At 54.9% G+C, this 18146-nt stretch overlaps 1 protein-coding gene across 1 annotated transcript in view; it reads right to left on the bottom strand.

Moving 5' to 3' along the window:
- Positions 1–18146, bottom strand: part of clip1a (CAP-GLY domain containing linker protein 1a) — a 46705-nt gene that overhangs the window by 9349 nt on the left and 19210 nt on the right. Inside the window, exons 4-16 of the mRNA XM_064297499.1 lie at positions 17284–17408; positions 16875–17091; positions 16209–16406; positions 15563–15666; positions 13995–14055; positions 9913–10017; positions 7906–8835; positions 7026–7083; positions 6650–6733; positions 5539–5695; positions 4855–5020; positions 4291–4506; positions 427–3132 (exon numbers count right to left, since the gene is read on the bottom strand). Coding sequence (XP_064153569.1) covers positions 427–3132; positions 4291–4506; positions 4855–5020; positions 5539–5695; positions 6650–6733; positions 7026–7083; positions 7906–8835; positions 9913–10017; positions 13995–14055; positions 15563–15666; positions 16209–16406; positions 16875–17091; positions 17284–17408 — 5127 coding nt within the window. The remainder of the gene's footprint in view (positions 1–426; positions 3133–4290; positions 4507–4854; positions 5021–5538; positions 5696–6649; positions 6734–7025; positions 7084–7905; positions 8836–9912; positions 10018–13994; positions 14056–15562; positions 15667–16208; positions 16407–16874; positions 17092–17283; positions 17409–18146) is intronic.

Genomic DNA, 18146 nt, shown 5'->3' with positions numbered 1-18146 from the left:
AATAAAAAGGTATCTCCACTGATACAAAAATTTCCAATGATCATTTCCATCCACAGGTTTCTGAACAGATGCTACATAACTACATTAGTCACAGAACCAATTATGACACACATTTTAAACCAATTAAACACACAGCTTGGAACCAAACATGTTGGAACCAAACGGTTTCTCACAGAGGTGGCAAACTAGCCCACGAGGACCGAGGCACTTCATACCATCCAACTGCAGAATACTACGAGCAAATTAACACGGTTAGTAAGAGAAATGAAGGATGGGAATTAAAAAGGAAACCAGGCAAGCGTGCGTTGCTAAAGCGTTGCTAAAGCATTGCTAAAGCGTTGCTAGAACGATCGGGCCGTTCTGCCAGTGGGGTTAGTGGGGTTAGCGGGGTTAGTGGGCGGGTGTTAGCAGCGGTGTACCGTGTACCTCGAGCTGTTTGGATAAAGTGTTTGTGTGAAGGGCCGCAAGCTCGGTGGCCTTCAGAGCCTGCTGGTCCCTCTCCCTGAGCAGGGCGTCTCTCTCCTCCTGCAGGGCGCTCAGGGCGGAGGACAGCGCCCCCTGTGCGCGGGAGGCCTCGGCGGCTTCCTCGCGGGAGACTCGCTGCGCCTCCTCCAGCCGGGCCGTTTCGGCGCGGAGCGCTCGGTTCGCCTCCTCCTGCTCCGTGCGGGCGGCCCGCGCCTCCTCCACCTCCTTTAGGAGCCGGGAACGCTCCTCCTTGCCCGCCTCCAGGTTGCTGCGGAGGGACACGAACTCCTGCTCCTGTTGGGCCTTGAGGGACAGAAGTTCGGCTTTCTCTTTAGCTAAAGCAGCGACCTCCCTGCCCAGCTCTCCCAGTTTCCCACTAAGGCCTTCCCGCTCTGAAACCAGGCTCCCCTTCTCCTGCTCGCTCATTTTCTGCTGGGACTTCAGGGCCTCCAGCTCTTGGGTCAGGGAGACTTTCGCCTCTTGTGCTTCCTTCAGACTGGCGGCGAGTTCCTGCTTGGCCAGGGCTGCCGTAGAGACCTGCTGACTCAGTTCCTGCTGTTTAGACTCCATCTGGGCCTTCTCCTCCAACAGACGCTGCTTCTCGGTGAGCAGCTCTCCATGGGAGGCCTTCAGCTGCTCCATCTCGCTCCGCGTCCTGCCCTGCTCGGAGACCGTCACCTCCTGTTTGCCACGGAGGGAGGCCAACTCCGTCTTAAGGCTCGACTCAGACTGGAGGAGCTCGGTTTTCTCCTGGGTCAGAGCGGATAGCTCTTTCTGGAGGTCCTCTACCCTTCTGCACAGGTCCTCCTTCGCGGAGGCCAGCTCACCTTTCTCTCGGATGCTGGTCTCCAGCTGGGACTCCAGAACCCCTTTGGCCTGGGAGAGAGACTCGCTCTGGGTGGAGAGGTCTCCCTTCTGGGCCAGAAGGTCCTCTTTGTCCTTCTGCAGCCGCACCAGGGACTCCTTCAGCTCGGCATGCTGGGAAGCCAGGGAGTCCCGCTCTGACTTTAGGGCGTCCCTCTCCCGCCCCAGGTCTGTCCGCACGCGCTCGGTGTCGTCCTTCAGTTTCTGGTTTTCCTCCGCGAGTGCCGCTTTGTCCTTCTCGAGCGCTTCGGCATCAGAGCACTTTTTCTGAAGCTGGGCCTGGAGGTCCGCTCTCTCTCGCTGGAGGGAGGCCTTCTCGACTTCAGCTTCCTCAGCCTTCTTCTTCGCCTCATCCAGCTTCGCTGTCAGAGTTGTCCTAGCCTCCAGCAGGCCGGAGTTGTCCTTGCTCGAGTTCTCCAGCTGTTCCTTCACGGTTTGGACGTCTCCTGCCAACCGGTCCCTCTCCTGCGCTACAGCGGCCTTCTCCGAGATCTCCCTCTCGTGCTTCTCCAGCAGATCTCCCTTCTCCCGCTCCAGACGCTCGTTCTCCGACCTCTGCTGCTGAACGGTGGATTCCAGGGCCGTCTTCTCTTTCTGCAGGGAACCGGAGCTCTTCTCTGCTTCGGTGAGCTTCAGAGCCAGCTCGGCCTTCTCTCGGCCTGCAGCCTCCACTTCCTGCTGAAACTTCTCTTTGGCAACAGCTGCCTCTTGACTGGTAAGACGGAGCTTCTCCTCCAACTCCTCCTTTTCCTTCAGAAGGACCTCCTTCTCTGAGCAGGTCTTCCGCTGGGCAGCCAGCAGGTCTTCCTTCTCCTGCAGCAGGTGGAGTCTCTCTGAGTCAGTGACGTCTCTGCTGGTTTTGCTTTCATCGAGCATTTTGGCTAAGCTTTCTTTGGAGGCCCGCAGCTCATCGCTGTCGCGGACGGACTTCTCCAGGTCCTTCTTCGCGGCGTACAGCTGGTCCTGAAGCTCCTTTTTCTCCGCCTGAAGGGCCTCCTTGTCAGAACCAAATGACAGAACTTGAGCGAGCGCCTCCCCCTTTTCCTTCTCCAGGGTGTCCCTCTCTGCCTGCAGCTGGCTGTTCCTGGCGCAGAGATCTTCCTTCTCCGTGTGCAGAGAGGACAGTTTGGCCTGCAGCTCCGAGGTCCCGGCGTCCCGGGCGTTCTTCTCTTTCCTCGCAGCGTCTCTCTCCACCTCCAGCCTCTCTCTCTGAGACTTCAGCTCCTCGCTGCTCTGTTTGAGCTCTTCCTGGATGTTGTCCTTCTCCTCGCACACCTTCTCATAGTCCTGAGCCAGCTGCTTCCTGTTGGCCTCCTGCAGCATGATCTCCTGCTGGTACCTGATGAGGACTTCCTGTTTCTCCGCGATGGTCTTCCGGAGCTCCTCCACCTCGGCCGAGCGTTCCGCTTCGGCGTTCCGGAGGTTCCCGTTTTCCGCTTCCGCCTTCTCCACGCTGGCCCGCAGCTCGGCCGCAGCCCGGGAGAGCTCGGCCTTCTCCGCAGACAGCTCGGCCTTCTCTCGCTCCAGCTGCGCGTTCCCGGAGAGCTGCTCCTCCTTCTCCTGCTCGAGCTGCTCCTTCAGCGAGCGCAGCTCCTCGCTTTTCGAGGAGAGGTCCCGGTGAGCGGCCTCCAGGGCGGACAGGGCGGCCTCGCGGTCGGAGAGCCGCGTCTGAAGGTCGCCCCTCTGACCCCTGAGCTCCTCGAGCTCCTCGCAGGCTTTCCCTGACACCACTTTCAGATCCCCCAGCTCTGCGGCGAGCTGCTCAGCCCGCTGCCCGGAGGAGAGTAGCTCAGCAGCGAGAGACTGAAGGAGGAGGAAAGTGGAAAAGAAAAAAAAAACAAAAGAAAAAAGGGGGAGGGAGGGGGGGGGCAGGTGAAATGGGAAAATGAAGTTAAGCAAAACGAATGCAGAAATAATAAATGTAACAGCAGGGCCAGGTTAAAGAAATGTAAGCAAAAACCAAACAGAACCCACAGAACACACGTCACAGAAACCCCAGGAATATGAGCAGACCCACACAACCAAAACAGAACTGGGGAAGGGGGGGGGGGGGTTATTCTGAGATCAACTGATGGCGATGAATGATGTTCACTGACTTAGCAGAATTGAAAAAAAAAATAAATGCATGAACTATGATAAGTATGCTAATGTAATAACATATGAAATAAAATCTGCAATAGGAGGGTATCTGACTGCGAGAACAGTAGACTTGAATAAGAATTCAGGGATTTGTGTTAATAACCTCCATTCCAGACGGAAAAACATACCCGTTGGAATGTTGACAGGAAGCCAATGGCATGAGATACTAGTTTTGATATTTAAGACCATGGTTTAATGGTGGAATTATTTCAAGACGTCCATTCAAATAATTTAACTGAACAAGACATGCATCTTCAAACCCACTCAAGAGATTTGAATGATTAAAAATACAACCACACATTAGATGCACAAGGAGCAAGGTGACAGTGTAGTATTACTGCAGAGGAGTACAGTAACTACAATGAGGTCATTGTGTATTCATGAAGCACGCAGTAACTGACGTGAGGACGCTGTATTCATAAAGTATAGTGCACCTGAGAGGAAAGTGGCATTACTCAAACCTGTCTAGAGTTGTGTGGATGAACCGAATCTGGTCTGGTCTCAGTCTGCCATCCACAGTGAAACGCTGAATACTCAGTATTCTAACCGTAGCTGTTGCTAAAGCGCTTAGCATTGGTTCCCTCAAAAAGTATTCTGCTACAAGACCGTACGTTCTGGTTAGCAACTTCATTTCATCAGAAGTTCTCAGGAATCTGCAGGGGTTTGCCAGCACCTCTAATGAACAAGTTACAGCATTTAAAACGCGCGCTTGAGCCAGGGCTGGCACATTCAGACAGGCTGTGAGGAACACAGGACGGGCGCTAGCGTTAGCCTGGTAAACGCTAGCAGGTGATTGGCAGGGTTTAACCCCGCCTCCGTTACCTGGGCCTGCTCTTTGTGAGGCTGCAGCTCCGCCACCAGCTGCTCCAGCTCCCTGCTCCTGTCGCGCGCGCCGCTCAGCTCCTGCGCTGTCTTCGCCATCTCGGCGCGGAGCTCCTGCAGCTGGGCCGCGTGCCGCCCTGACTCTGCCTCCTGGGCCTTCCCGTGGGCCGCCTGCAGCTCCCTGCTCCGGGCCTGCTCCTGCTCCACGCTCTTCTCCTGCGGAGCGGCAGAACCAGGACGGGTTCAAACAGCTTCCCCCCTTAGGGTTTAGGATTCTCATCCGGGCTGGAACCCCCAGTGCGCCCTGCAGCCCGTCCCATGCCACCTCGCAGGCACCAGTGATCCACAACACAGGTGCGAACACTATTCACAGCACAGATTCGCACAACACTAGTCGGGTCCGTTGTGTGTGCTGTGTGTGTGTTCGTGTGTGCGTGCACGTGTCCGTGTGAGTGAAAGCTAAGAGATGTTAGGGACCCCATTCCTATTCCAAATCCCGTTCTCCATGCCCACATTCCCAGGTCTGAACCCCGTTCTCGTTGGCGCTCCGGGCTGCTCCCTCACCAGCTGTGCCAGCTGCTCCTGCAGGGCGGCGAGCTCGGCGCGCTGCTGCTCCCGGCTCTCTGCCTGCTCCTGCTCCGCCCGGGCGCGGCCCTGCCTGCCGCTCTCCTCCGCGCGCGCCGCCTGCTCCCTGGCCTCCGACAGCTGGGCCTGCAGCTCCTCCAGCCTCCTGCGCAGCCGCAGAGCCGCAGACAGAGGGGCATGCTGGGTAAGACACCGCACCGCTCCCGGGAGCAGACGCTACGGCTTTAGAGCGCAGCGAGACTTCAGCTGAAGGGCAGGAGTAAACTGCCCCCGTTATCCGTGTCCACGGCAACGTTAACTGACCAAGCAGAGTAACACACACTCAGCTGACACAACGCACAAAAGAGCAACAGCCTTTACATTACAGGACTCAAACATATACGCTGGAGTGTTTCAGGCAAAGACCCAGGATCTAATATCAGGCAAGCCAGTTCAAGAAACTACCTGAAATTCTATCCACCCGCCCCCCCCCCTCAATCCATTATCTAATCCGCTTATACCCCGTCAGCGTTGCAGGGGGGGCTGGGCACTATCCCAGCATGCATTGTGCAAGAGAAACTGAAATCAACTTCACAAACTGATGGTCATAATGTGGACTTATAAAAATTATGTTAAATAACTTCCATTGACCCCCCCATTGGGTGGAGGAGCGCCTGGCCACACCTCTCTTTCTGCGTGAGGTCATCGTTCATCTTGGTGAGCTGGGCGGAGCTGTCGCCGGAGGTCCTCATCATGTCGGCGATGCTGCTTTCCAGCTTGGCCTTGTCCTGGGTCAGCTGGTCCAGCTTCTCCTGCCCCGCCTTCAGCTTCCTCTCGGCTCCTGCAACACCACACCCACACAGAGTCAGGACCCCCAAAACCACACCCACACAGAGTCACGACCCCCCAAAACCACACCCCGTGGAGTTAGGACCCCCAAAACCCCACCCTCGCAGAGTCACGACCCCCCAAAACCACACCCACACAGAGTCAGGAGCCCCCAAAACCACACCCACACGGTTTGTGTGTGTGCAAAGCATACCCGCATGTGTTGGTCTGTGTCACACCATGGAGAGAGTCCATACTCCCAAATTACACCCGCATAGAGTTAGGCCTCAAACCACACCCTCACGAGTTAGGACTCCCAAACCACACCCTCGCAATTAGGACCCAATAACCAAACCCGCAGATCAGGACCCCCCAAAACCAAACCCTCGCAGAGTCAGGACCCCCCCCAAAACCACACCCACACAGAGTCAGGACCCCCAAAACCAAACCCTCGCAGAGTCACGACCCCCCCAAAATCACACCCGCATGGAGTTAGGACCCCCAAAACCACACCCACACAGAGTTAGGACCCCCAAAACCAAACCCTCGCAGAGTCATGACCCCCCAAAACCACACCCCGTGGAGTCAGGACCCTGTGTATGTGTGAGTGTACGTGTGAGTGTGCTTGTACGCGTGCGTGTGTGCGCTTGTGTGTGTGTGTGTGTGTGTGTGTGTGTGTGTGTGTGTGTGTGTGTGCGTGCGTGTGTGTGTGCGCTTGTGTGTGCGTGTGTGTGAGTGAGCGCTTGCATGTGTGTGTGTGTGCGCTTGTGTGTGTGTGTGTGTGTGAGTGTGCATGTGCGCATGCGTGTGTGTGTGTGCGTGTGTGCGTGTGCGCTTGCGTGTGTGTGTGCGTGTGTGTGTGCGTGTGTGTGTGTGTGCATGCGTGCGTGTGTGTGTGCATGTACGCGTGTGTGTGTGTGAGTGTGTGCGTGTGCGTATGGAGAGGAGGCCGTTCTCCAGTACTGACCAGAGAGCTGGGTTCTCAGAGCCTCTGTTTCAGAGGTGAGGGTTGAACACAGCTCTTCTTTTTTACCCAGTTTATCCAGAGTTTCTGAAATCAGAAAGAAACTCATCAGGACAAATAACACAACTCCAGTAACATCAGGGCCCCTCAAACAAGCTCCAAGTTTGAACACAACAACGCAACTTACAGACTTCAATGCATATAAGGAACAAATATCCTCTGAGCAAACTACCAGTGCTTTGATTACTTTCAAAATCCCTGCAACCATTGTGCACAGGGGTGCAGTTAATACAAGGTAATGTGACCCTAGAGTGTCCCACTCTGAAAACGGCTTAATTACTAGTTAGGCAAATCTATGGAGAACACGGCCGTCGGTTACCTTGCATAGTTTGTGCAGCTTTTGTCTGTTCCTTTGAGACTCCATCCAGTTTTTCCTTCTAAAAATAAAAAATAAAAGTACAAATGAATAATGCTGTTTAATGAGCTACAGGGTTAACAGACTCTTACCTCAGCAGGTGACCTGGTCTTCCGTGGCTCAGCAGCGTTTATGTTAACCCAGTACAGCTAATGTTCCCATTTAAAACAGAGAAATGTGTCCCTCTAGTGGTCAAAAAGAGGAACTCGCCAGACTCAGAGGAGCTTTACTGGGGCTGTACTCTCCAGGGCAGTCAGCCCAGACCCTGGAGCTGTACTGGGGCTGTACTCACCAGGCCCAGACCCTGGCGCTGTACTGGGGCTGTACTCTCCAGGCCCAGACCCTGGAGCTGTACCGGGGCTGTACTCTCCAGGCCCAGACCCTGGCGCTGTACTGGGGCTGTACTCTCCAGGCCCAGACCCTGGCGCTGTACTGGGGCTGTACTCTCCAGGCCCAGACCCTGGCGCTGTACTGGGGCTGTACTCACCAGACCTGAGCCCTGAGGAGCTCTCCGCGCTCCTTCTCCAGTGCCAAGACCCCTGGCTGTGCACCTCCAGCTGCCACTCACCAGGCCTACTGGCAGACAGGGGCTGACCAGGCAGACCCTGGAGCGATGGCGTACTCACCAGGCTCTGAGACTCACTGCGGGAGCCAAAAGCTCACCAACTGCAGGCTCACGGTGAACACGTCCTCCAGTTGGCAACATAAAACACATGAACACGAAATTAAAATAAAAGAAAACAACATGGAAAATAAAAAATGATCGTGAAATTACAAATATGCATGAAATGAAATATAATATGACTAAACTGAAGGTACAAATAACTGAAAAATGATGTCAGAATCTAAATGATAGCAGAAATGAAAGGACTTGTGGAGGGGTGTGGGGTGGGGGTTTGGGGTGGAGGGGTGTGGGTTTGGGGGGGTGGGGACCAACCTTGCCGCCCTGCTCCAGGACCCTCCCCTCTGCGGCCTGCAGCTGGGCCCTCAGGCTCTGGGCCTCCTGGTTACCTTGGGCGTGCTGCGCTCGGACGGCCTCCAGGGCGGCGCTCAGGCACTGCGCCTCCTCGGCCCGCTCCCTCAGGCCCTGCAGCTGCGCCTCCTGCTGCGCCACCCTCTCCTCCAGCGGCTCCAGCTCCTTTACCTTCAGCTCCGCGGCGTGGAGCTTGCCCAGCGCGTCCTCCATCTCCACCAGGTGCTGCTCCTCCGCGCTCTCCAGACGGGAGCGCAGCGCCTCCTCCAGCTTCTCCTTCTCCTCCGTGGCCTCCTGCAGCTCCGCCTGCATCCTCTGGCGGGCGCTCTGGAGCTCCAGCAGCTCGGCGGCCTGCGCCCCCGCCCCCTGGCTGACGGACTGCTTCAGGGCCTCCAGGGCCTGCTGGTGGCCGGCGGCGGCGGCCTGCAGCTTGGAGCTCCAGAGCTGGGCGGCGTCGGCGCTCTCCCGCTCGGCCTGCTGCAGCCGGGCCCTCAGCTGCTCCGCCTCGCGCCCCGCCTCCTCGGCCGCGCCCCGCAGGCGCTGCAGCTCCTGGGCGTGCGCTTGCTCCGCCCCCTCCAGGCGCGCGCGCAGCGCGGTCAGCTGACCCTGGTGCTCGGCGGCCTGGGCGGACAGCTGCGCCCGCAGGGCCCCCACCTCCTCCAGCAGCGGGGACGTGGCGTCCCCGACCTCTGACCCCGCCGCGGACTCCAGACGCAGCCGCAGGTCGGCCGCCTCCTTGGCCCGCAGCGACAGGTCCCGCTCCAGCTCCATGATGCGAGACTTCTCCGAAACCGTGGCTACCTACGGGGGGCACGTGGTATACTCAGTGCAGCACTGGCTAAACTGGGTCCCCACCAGTCCGCCTGGTCACTGCAGAGTTTAGGGCCTGTTTGGAACTCCTGGAAGATGCCAAATCAGTGGCAAGTGTGTCTGCATGTGTATATGTTAAATTAACACGTTTCTGTTACTGGGCACCATAAGCTTTATATTAGTGAGAATCAAGTGCCTATACATGACCCAAGATTACTTGCCGGCCTGTTTACAATTTACGAATAAAAGCAATTCTTGGTATAATTGTATAATTCGGTATAATTATAAGACATAATTGTAAAATAAATTAGCTTACAAGATTGTGTACAGTCGATAATTTGTAAGTCATATAGTTGATATCTCATGCTTATAGCAAAACCAGTAACACCACCGTATGTTCTATCGGCTAGTCTTGTTGAGAACACAGAGGTTCTGAACTTTCTTGCAAGTTAATCGGTCTATAAAGAATATGTTTAGGAGACTAAGTGCATCAGCAGACATCAGGCCTTCAGCATGGTGTCGCTCCCTGTCCTGAGCTCTGGTTGCAGTGTAGCACAGTGGGAAAGGAACTGGGCTTGTAACCGAAAGGTCATAGGTTCGATTCCTGGGCAGGACACTGCTGTTGTACCCTTGAGCAATGTACTTAACCTGCATTGCTTCAGTTCATATCCAGCCGTATAAATGGATACAATGTAAAATGCTGTGTAAAAGTTGTGTAAGTTGCTCTGGATAAGAGCGTCTGCTAAATGCCTGTAATGTACTGGTTCAGACTGCCCTGGCGTCCCTCCCTGTCCTGAGCTCCGTTTCAGACGGCTCTGGCGTTCCGGCTGTCCTTACCGTGTGGAACGTAAGAGGAGGCGCGCAAGGGAGAGCTGGGATAGGGCCTTCTCCCCGCCCTTCTCCCACGCTCCCGTACCGCTAAAAAGCAAAGAGAGGACGCCAGCGTTCTCAGGCGAGGTTGGCGGGAGGAGGGGGAGGGGGCGTGAAACCCCGCCCCTCCCAAGAGACGTCTTTCGTGAGACCCCCCCCGCCCCCCCCCACACACCCCCGCCTAGCGAGATCCATTACCCTAGTGTCTTCTAACTCGCGCTGGAGTTTGTCAGCTTTGGTCTTTTCAAAGAGCAGGCTCTGTTCGAGTTCCTTAATGTGGGCGTGCTCCAGTTTGGTCTGCGTCTGTTAGTAAGAGAGGGGAGAAGGAAGAGAACACACCAGTGCCACCATCACATGCCAGCCCCACGCGCGAGGGGGAGGAGCCTCATGCAGGCCAGGCCAACAGCCCCTCCCACCAGCCAGGATTCAGCAGCGGGGAGAGAGAGGGGATGGGGAGGGGGCGGGGTCAGTGGGAGGGGTTGGAGTCAGAGGGGAAAGGGGGTGGGGTCAGTGGGAGAGGGTTGAGTCAATGGAGGGGGTGGAGACAGAGGAAAAGGGGGTGGATACAGTGGAGGGGGTGGAGTCAGGGAAAAGGGGCCGGGTCAGGGAGAGGGGAGCGATGCATTCTCATTGGTTGGGATTAGAGCATGGCCTGGAGTTGAAAAGGTCCGGTGAGAGGAAATAACAACATGCAGCGGCAAACTCAAAATCTTACTGGCCAAAGAGCCAAGGTCAGAGGGCAGATGAACAAAGGAGAAATGAGCGCACTGATTAAATTTAGGGAAAAAATCTCAATGGATTTTGATCACATCTTGCTCATAATCGGGGACTGCAAATATCAATAAAAAGGGCCTCCAGGACTAACAAGGTAAGATGGCCGCTTATTCCATTTTTATGATGTGATCAAAACCATTTTTCTCCCCAGAGAGGCAAACATGAGCAGTTAATGAAAAACAAAACCAAAATACCATAAACCACCAGAAGCAATTTAATAATAACCATTTTACAGTGTATAAGACACTAAATGATTTTTAAAAATAAAACGGGGCAAATTTAGACAGAAAGCCAGTGAAAGCCGTTTGATTGGATCTCCTGGGTCACGTGGTTTAAATGTGACTCACACACACAAGGATGACCAGTGATGATGGCCAGTAACTCTCACTTCAGGGTTTACAGCTCAACATTGCATCATTATTATTATTATTATTATTATATTATTATTTCTGTCATTATTTCATCACAAAAAAAGCGCACGTGTATAGTTTTTATTTCAGAAAGCATCATGCATTGCACACCATTAATCAAGTCATTGCTGGAAGTAGTGTGTGGTTAGTGCTGTCATAAATGCCCTCCAACATCGGAAGGGGGAAATAAATGGAAAATTCTACCCTGGGGGGGGGTGGTTTTAAAAGGAGAATTTCAGCGTGGAGGTGCAGATACTCCGGCGAGAGTCCTGGAACAGGTGCACTGAGGACAGACAGCGGAATGAGTCTGAGGACAACGAGCACACTGAGCCTGCCTGTACCCTGCTCAGCACTGCTGTAGCACACTGAGCCTGCCTGTACCCTGCTCAGCACTGCTGTAGCACACTGAGCCTGCCTGTACCCTGCTCAGCACTGCTGTAGCACACTGAGCCTGCCTGTACCCTGCTCAGCACTGCTGTAGCACACTGAGCCTGCCTGTACCCTGCTCAGCACTGCTGTAGCACACTGAGCCTGCCTGTACCCTGCTCAGCACTGCTGTAGCACACTGAGCCTGCCTGTACCCTGCTCAGCACTGCTGTAGCACACTGAGCCTGCCTGTACCCTGCTCAGCACTGCTGTAGACACTGAGCCTGCCTGTACCCTGCTCAGCACTGCTGTAGCACACTGAGCCTGCCTGTACCCTGCTCAGCACTGCTGTAGCACACTGAGCCTGCCTGTACCCTGCTCAGCACTGCTGTAGCACACTGAGCCTGCCTGTACCCTGCTCAGCACTGCTGTAGCACACTGAGCCTGCCTGTACCCTGCTCAGCACTGCTGTAGCACACTGAGCCTGCCTGTACCCTGCTCAGCACTGCTGTAGCACACTGAGCCTGCCTGTACCCTGCTCAGCACTGCTGTAGCACACTGAGCCTGCCTGTTACCCTGCTCAGCACTGCTGTAGCACACTGAGCCTGCCTGTACCCTGCTCAGCACTGCTGTAGCACACTGAGCCTGCCTGTACCCTGCTCAGCACTGCTGTAGCACACTGAGCCTGCCTGTACCCTGCTCAGCACTGCTGAGCACACTGAGCCTGCCTGTACCCTGCTCAGCACTGCTGTAGCACACTGAGCCTGCCTGTACCCTGCTCAGCACTGCTGTAGCACACTGAGCCTGCCTGTACCCTGCTCAGCACTGCTGTAGCACACTGAGCCATGGAGGTCAGAGCACTGCAGCGCTTCTGAAAGCAGGGCTCACTGCCTCCCTGTCACACGAGCGCTGCCAGCTACATGCTGACCACTGAGCCTCTCTGTACGGCCTCAGGCCTGCGAGCACTACTGAGCCGCGTAACTGCTCAGCATGTGTAGCACACTGACTGCTGCTACCTGTCAGCATGCTGAGCACAGAGCTGGACTCGTACCTGCTCAGCACTGCTGTAGCACACTGAGCCGGTACCTGGAGGTCAGAGCACTGCAGCACTTCTGAAAGCAGGGCTCACTGCCTCCCTGTCCACAGCAGCGCTCCAGGCTAACAGGCTAACAGGTAGCCTCTCTGAGGCCCACGGCCTCCACAGCATACGAGGGAAAGGAGGAGGAGCAACTGCTGGGCTGCTACCAGGGGATTGGACAGGTGGAACTCGGGGGGAGTGGGCGGAACAACTCTGCGAAACTACAACATCCATTCTCTCCCAAAAACATCCCCACTGGACCAACAGAACATGGAGCACCCTAATCCAGCCCTAAACTGGCCCACCCTTCACTAATCACAGCACTCTCACATTTCACTTCCCACAGTCCTGTGCTTCCGGATCGGGACGCTGCGTGGCGGGACGAGCACCCTGCCGGTCACGGCTGGCCGGGGTATTTTTAACTGCCCTCAGGCGGGTCGGGTCCTGTCCGTTTCTATTTCCAGAGGTCCTGAAGGCCGCAGTATCCCACCGGCAGTCAGCTGACTACACCGCTACATTTTTATTCTTCCTGCAGTATCAGTTTCATCAAACACAGCTGAAGCCTTTCACTTACTGTCCTACAGCCTCCAGAAGCTCTTTACAGACTAATATAGCCACTGTTTTACAGCCTGTGGTCAATACTGTTGACTCAATAGCACAGTAGCTTTTCCCCAAACTCAAATAGCCACCACCATTACAATTGAGTCCGACGTCCCAGATCTCCTGCAGGGCTGCTGGCTGCTCAGTCATTTGCAAACACAGGAAAGTGATGCGTATTCGTCAATCCCCTCTCTGTTAAGCACGTATGGAATCAGACTCTGTAAAAGGCTTATAACTTTTATAAGATTTGCACATTCAGACAGTGTAATATCTCAGACTATCGTGGCAGATTTTGGTCTAATCTGCGGACTCCTCCACCGACGACTGCAGCCTGCTATATAAGCCAAAGGGATAGGAGCCTGCAGCCTGCTGTATAAGCCAAAGGGATAGGAGCCTGCAGCCTGCTGTATAAGCTAAAGGGATAGGAGCCTGCAGCCTGCTGTATAAGCTAAAGGGATAGGAGCCTGCAGCCTGCTGTATAAGCTAAAGGGATAGGAGCCTGCAGCCTGCTGTATAAGCTAAAGGGATAGGAGCCTGCAGCCTGCTGTATAAGCTAAAGGGATAGGAGCCTGCAGCCTGCTGTAAACAGTCTGTATTTACTGGGCTTTGGCCCATAAATTTCATCATCATAACATCTGACCAAACTAAAATCAAAAGCTGCCAGTTTTTAATGACCTCTGTAGTGTATCCCAGTTAGAGAATAAAGAGCTATATGATGCTGATTGGTGATTAGGCATTAAGACGCAGTCTAAGCCAAGCAGGATTGTGACTGGTTAAGAACCTGGACCTGTGATTGGGTTATGAACAGGACTGAAGAGTGGGGTTCATAGCTTCCCAAGGGGTGACCCATCATGCTCTCTCTCTCTTTCTCTCTCTGAGAGCAACCAAACTGAGCGTCGCCATGGAGACTCATTACAGGGTCCTGTTTGAGGGACACTGGTGTTGTCTTACGGTGTGTGTGCGTGCGGATCGGTGTCTTACTGCGTATGTGTGTGTGTGTGTGTGTGTGTGTGTATGCACGCGTGTGTGTGTGTCACTTGGTGTCCATTTACCTCCAGGTCACCTTTGGTAATACAAGCTTCCTCCACGCGGAACTGAAGGTCTTCCACTTTCCTGTCACACAGAGCAGGGGACAGTCAGCACTTAAGCCACCCCACACCTGTCTGTCTGTCTGTGCCAACCCCACATCTCAGTCCGTCTGTCTGTCTGTCTGTGCCAACCCCACATCTCAGTCTGTCTGTCTGTCTGTGCCAACCCCACATCTCAGTCCGTCTGTCTGTCTGTCTGTGCCAACCCCACATCTCAGTCTGTCTGTCTGTCTGTGCCAACCCCACATCTCAGTCCGTCTGTCTGTGCCAACCCCACATCTCAGTCTGTCTGTCTGTCTGTGCCAACCCCACATCTCAGTCCGTCTGTCTGTCTGTCTGTGCCAACCCCACATCTCAGTCTGTCTGTCTGTCTGTGCCAACCCCACATCTCAGTCCGTCTGTCTGTCTGTCTGTGCCAACCCCACATCTCAGTCTGTCTGTCTGTCTGTGCCAACCCCACATCTCAGTCCGTCTGTCTGTCTGTCTGTGCCAACCCCACATCTCAGTCTGTCTGTCTGTCTGTGCCAACCCCACATCTCAGTCCGTCTGTCTGTCTGTCTGTGCCAACCCCACATCTCAGTCCGTCTGTCTGTCTGTCTGTCTGTGCCAACCCCACATCTCAGTCCGTCTGTCTGTCTGTCTGTGCCAACCCCACATCTCAGTCCGTCTGTCTGTCTGTCTGTCTGTCTGTGCCAACCCCACATCTCAGTCTGTCTGTCTGTCTGTCTGTGCCAACCCCACATCTCAGTCCGTCTGTCTGTCTGTCTGTCTGTGCCAACCCCACATCTCAGTCTGTCTGTCTGTCTGTCTGTGCCAACCCCACATCTCAGTCCGTCTGTCTGTCTGTCTGTGCCAACCCCACATCTCAGTCTGTCTGTCTGTCTGTCTGTGCCAACCCCACATCTCAGTCCGTCTGTCTGTCTGTCTGTGCCAACCCCACATCTCAGTCTGTCTGTCTGTCTGTCTGTGCCAACCCCACATCTCAGTCCGTCCGTCTGTCTGTCTGTGCCAACCCCACATCTCAGTCTGTCTGTCTGTCTGTCTGTGCCAACCCCACATCTCAGTCCGTCCGTCTGTCTGTCTGTGCCAACCCCACATCTCAGTCCGTCCGTCCGTCTGTCTGTGCCAACCCCACAACCCTCTCTGCCCGTCTGTGCCAACCATTCACCTCTCTCTCTCTCATACCATTCTACCAATTCTCCTGCTTTACCTGCTCACCAGCAAAGGGCTCAAGTCAATTTCAACTCAGCCAATTTAAGAAATGAAGTTAAAGTCAGGCCATGAACTGAGAACCCCCACAGAACATAACGGGCACCTTTAATTCCAGGAACTGAGCTTCAGCTGTTTCCCTGAACTGAAGTGGGACAGACCCCTACCCTGCTGCTCACCCCCTCGCCCGTTTCCCACAATGCACCACCTGTCAAACTCTCTAAACAGCTCGCTACCTTCTCAATTCTCTTCCACTATGACCCTCATCTGTTTTCCTCTTCAACCTGTGATCCCCCCCTTGCCCCCCCCCACTCCCTCCTCACCTCTTCTCCTCCTCCAGCTGGTTCAGCAGTTCCACCTTGTCCTTATCTGCAGCCTCCACCAGGGTGCGCAGGTGGTCCATCTTAGCCTCCATCTCCAACACATACTGAGACGCGCACAAACACACGCACGCAAACACACAAACGTACGCACGCAAACACACACAAACACACGCAAACACATGCAAACAAACACACGGGAGCAAAAACCCAGTCAGCACCCAGCTTACACTGGATCAAAAATAAACACCCTGGCTATGTCCGAACATCCCTCCCAACTACCGTGACTACTGTTTACCCTTTAGTGTGCGATGGGCAGTATGTGAAAAACATCCTGCATACTATTTTCCAGCCGTGCTGTAAAAGTGTCGTAATGCTCAGGTGTCGCTGAAGGAAAGCGCCAGGAGAGCTGTGCGTCATATTTACGGGACCAAAATGGTCGTTTACTTCCTGAATAGCGCGCTTCCAAACACATACACAACAAAATAAGCACATCATCCTGGGATTTTACGTAGGCTACATTTCGCCAACTTGAACTTTCTCATCCAGAGTACTCGATAACTATACTCAATAGTAGCCAAGTGTGCCGATTCGGACAGGGCCCGTGTGCTGCTCTGAGGGGGCGGGGCCCTGCGCAGGCCACACCCACCTGCTCCTGGCCCTCCCGCAGTACGGTGAGCTCCTGCTCCACCTCGCCCACGTGGCTGGTTGCCTTGGCGACCTCGGCGCGCTCCAGGTCCCGCTCGGCCAGCAGCTGCTCGATGTGCTGCTGCTTCTCCTTCAGCGCCTCCTGCAGGGCGGTGGTGCCCGAGATCTTCCGCGAGTATCGGGAGGACGTCTCCGTCAGCTGAGGGAGAGCGCGTTATTCACGTTTCATTCATGCTTCATTCACTCGTACCATTTATCCTTCGTGCAACGACCCAAAAACACTGTCTGACAGCAGGCGGCACTGTGTGACAGTACGATATGCGTTTGACAGGAAGTGGGGTAGTGTTACAGGATCGTGTGACAGGAAGTGTCTGTAGATCATGTGACAGGAAATGAGGATGTGTCTGTGGATCTGGACACCGAAAGTGATGCAATATCTGTGGATCATGTGAAGGAAAAGTGGGGTATTGTCTGTGGATCATGTGACAGGAAGTGGGGCAGTGTCTGAGGATCTCATGACAGGATTTGAGGTTGTGTCTGTGGATCATGTGACAGGAAGCGGGGCAGTGCCTGTGGATCATGTGACAGGAAGTGGGGCAGTGCCTGTGGATCATGTGACAGGAAGTGGGGCAGTGTTCGGGGCAGTGTTCAGGGCTGCAGGCCTCACCAGGCCGGTGCGGCTGGGCTTCCCGCTGACGGAGGAGGCCACGGAGCTCATGGAGCTGATGGAGGAGGCGCTGGGGCTGCGTTTGAGGCCGGAGGGCGTGGTCACCACCTTGCGCGCGGCGGCCTTGGCCTTGGCGGGCGTGGTGGAGGGGAAGCCGATGCGGGTCACCTTGTGCACCGGGGCGAACAGGCCGTACTTGGGCTGGCACTGGAAATACCTGCAGGGACCAGGATTACCGGTTTGGTTTTTGGGGATGTTCAGAAAGTGGAAAGAAACCAAGCAGCTCTTCAGTAAGGGGCATTATTGTGTGCGGTAAGGATGAAGGTGCGGTAAGGAGCAGTGCCGGGGGGGTGGGGAGGCCGCAGTGCCGGGGGGGTGGGGAGGCAGCAGCGGGGGTGGGGGGGGTTACCTGGTTCCTGCCACGGCCCCATCGTTCTTCCCCAGCGGCTCGTCCAGCTCCACGCCGCACCACTCCCCCTTCGCAAAATCCGTCTCCCCCAGGAAACGCACCACGCCCGCCTTCGTCCCCCCCACCTGAGGACAGAGGAACACCGGCATGAACAAACTGAGCGAGACCATACGCATCAATTTCCCCTTCATACGGACCAGAGTTATAAACCCATACATAAGACGTTAAAATTAAGTCAAATATCTGTTCAATTAAAAAAAAAAAAAAAACAACAAGCACAACACAAAAAATGTACCTCTTATGCTTCAAGAAAAAAAGAAAAGTAAAATCATAAAACAGTCCTGATAAACTGAGTCTGGACTTCAGGAAGTTGTTTAAGAGGCTGAATATCTGGCAGGAGGCAGTGGGGGGGGGGGTGCAGACAGTTAGGGGCGCACATCGCACACATGCACAGCAGATGGACAGCGAGCAGCCTGCTGTTTATTTGGGGGGGGGGGGCAGCCCTCCCTCAGCAGGCCGACACAGAGCCCCCCCACCCCCCCCCCACTCGGCCCAGGAAGGGGGTGGGCAGTGCATGTCTCTGGAAGACTGAAACCATTTGGCTTCAATCCTGTGACTTCCCACAACCCTCAGGACAGCAGAATCACTTCCTGTTCTTCTGACTGAAGGCCAACCTCAGACTGAAGTGTGACTCACTTCCTGTTCCCACCCCCACCCCCACCCCCTCCCACCCCCAGCCACTATAATTTTACGTAAATACTTCAGGAATGTCATAGTATGCTTTGGGATTTTATATGGATGTCAGCTCTGTAAATATTATGGCTCTAAGCTGTGATAGGTCGGCTTGCGGTCGGTGCTTCAGT

Source organism: Anguilla rostrata, chromosome 10, assembly GCF_018555375.3.
Source record: "Anguilla rostrata isolate EN2019 chromosome 10, ASM1855537v3, whole genome shotgun sequence".
NCBI classification, from domain to species: Eukaryota; Metazoa; Chordata; class Actinopteri; order Anguilliformes; family Anguillidae; genus Anguilla; species Anguilla rostrata.
The sequence above is the reverse complement of the archived record's forward strand: the minus strand, read 5'-3'. Positions and strand labels throughout refer to the sequence as shown.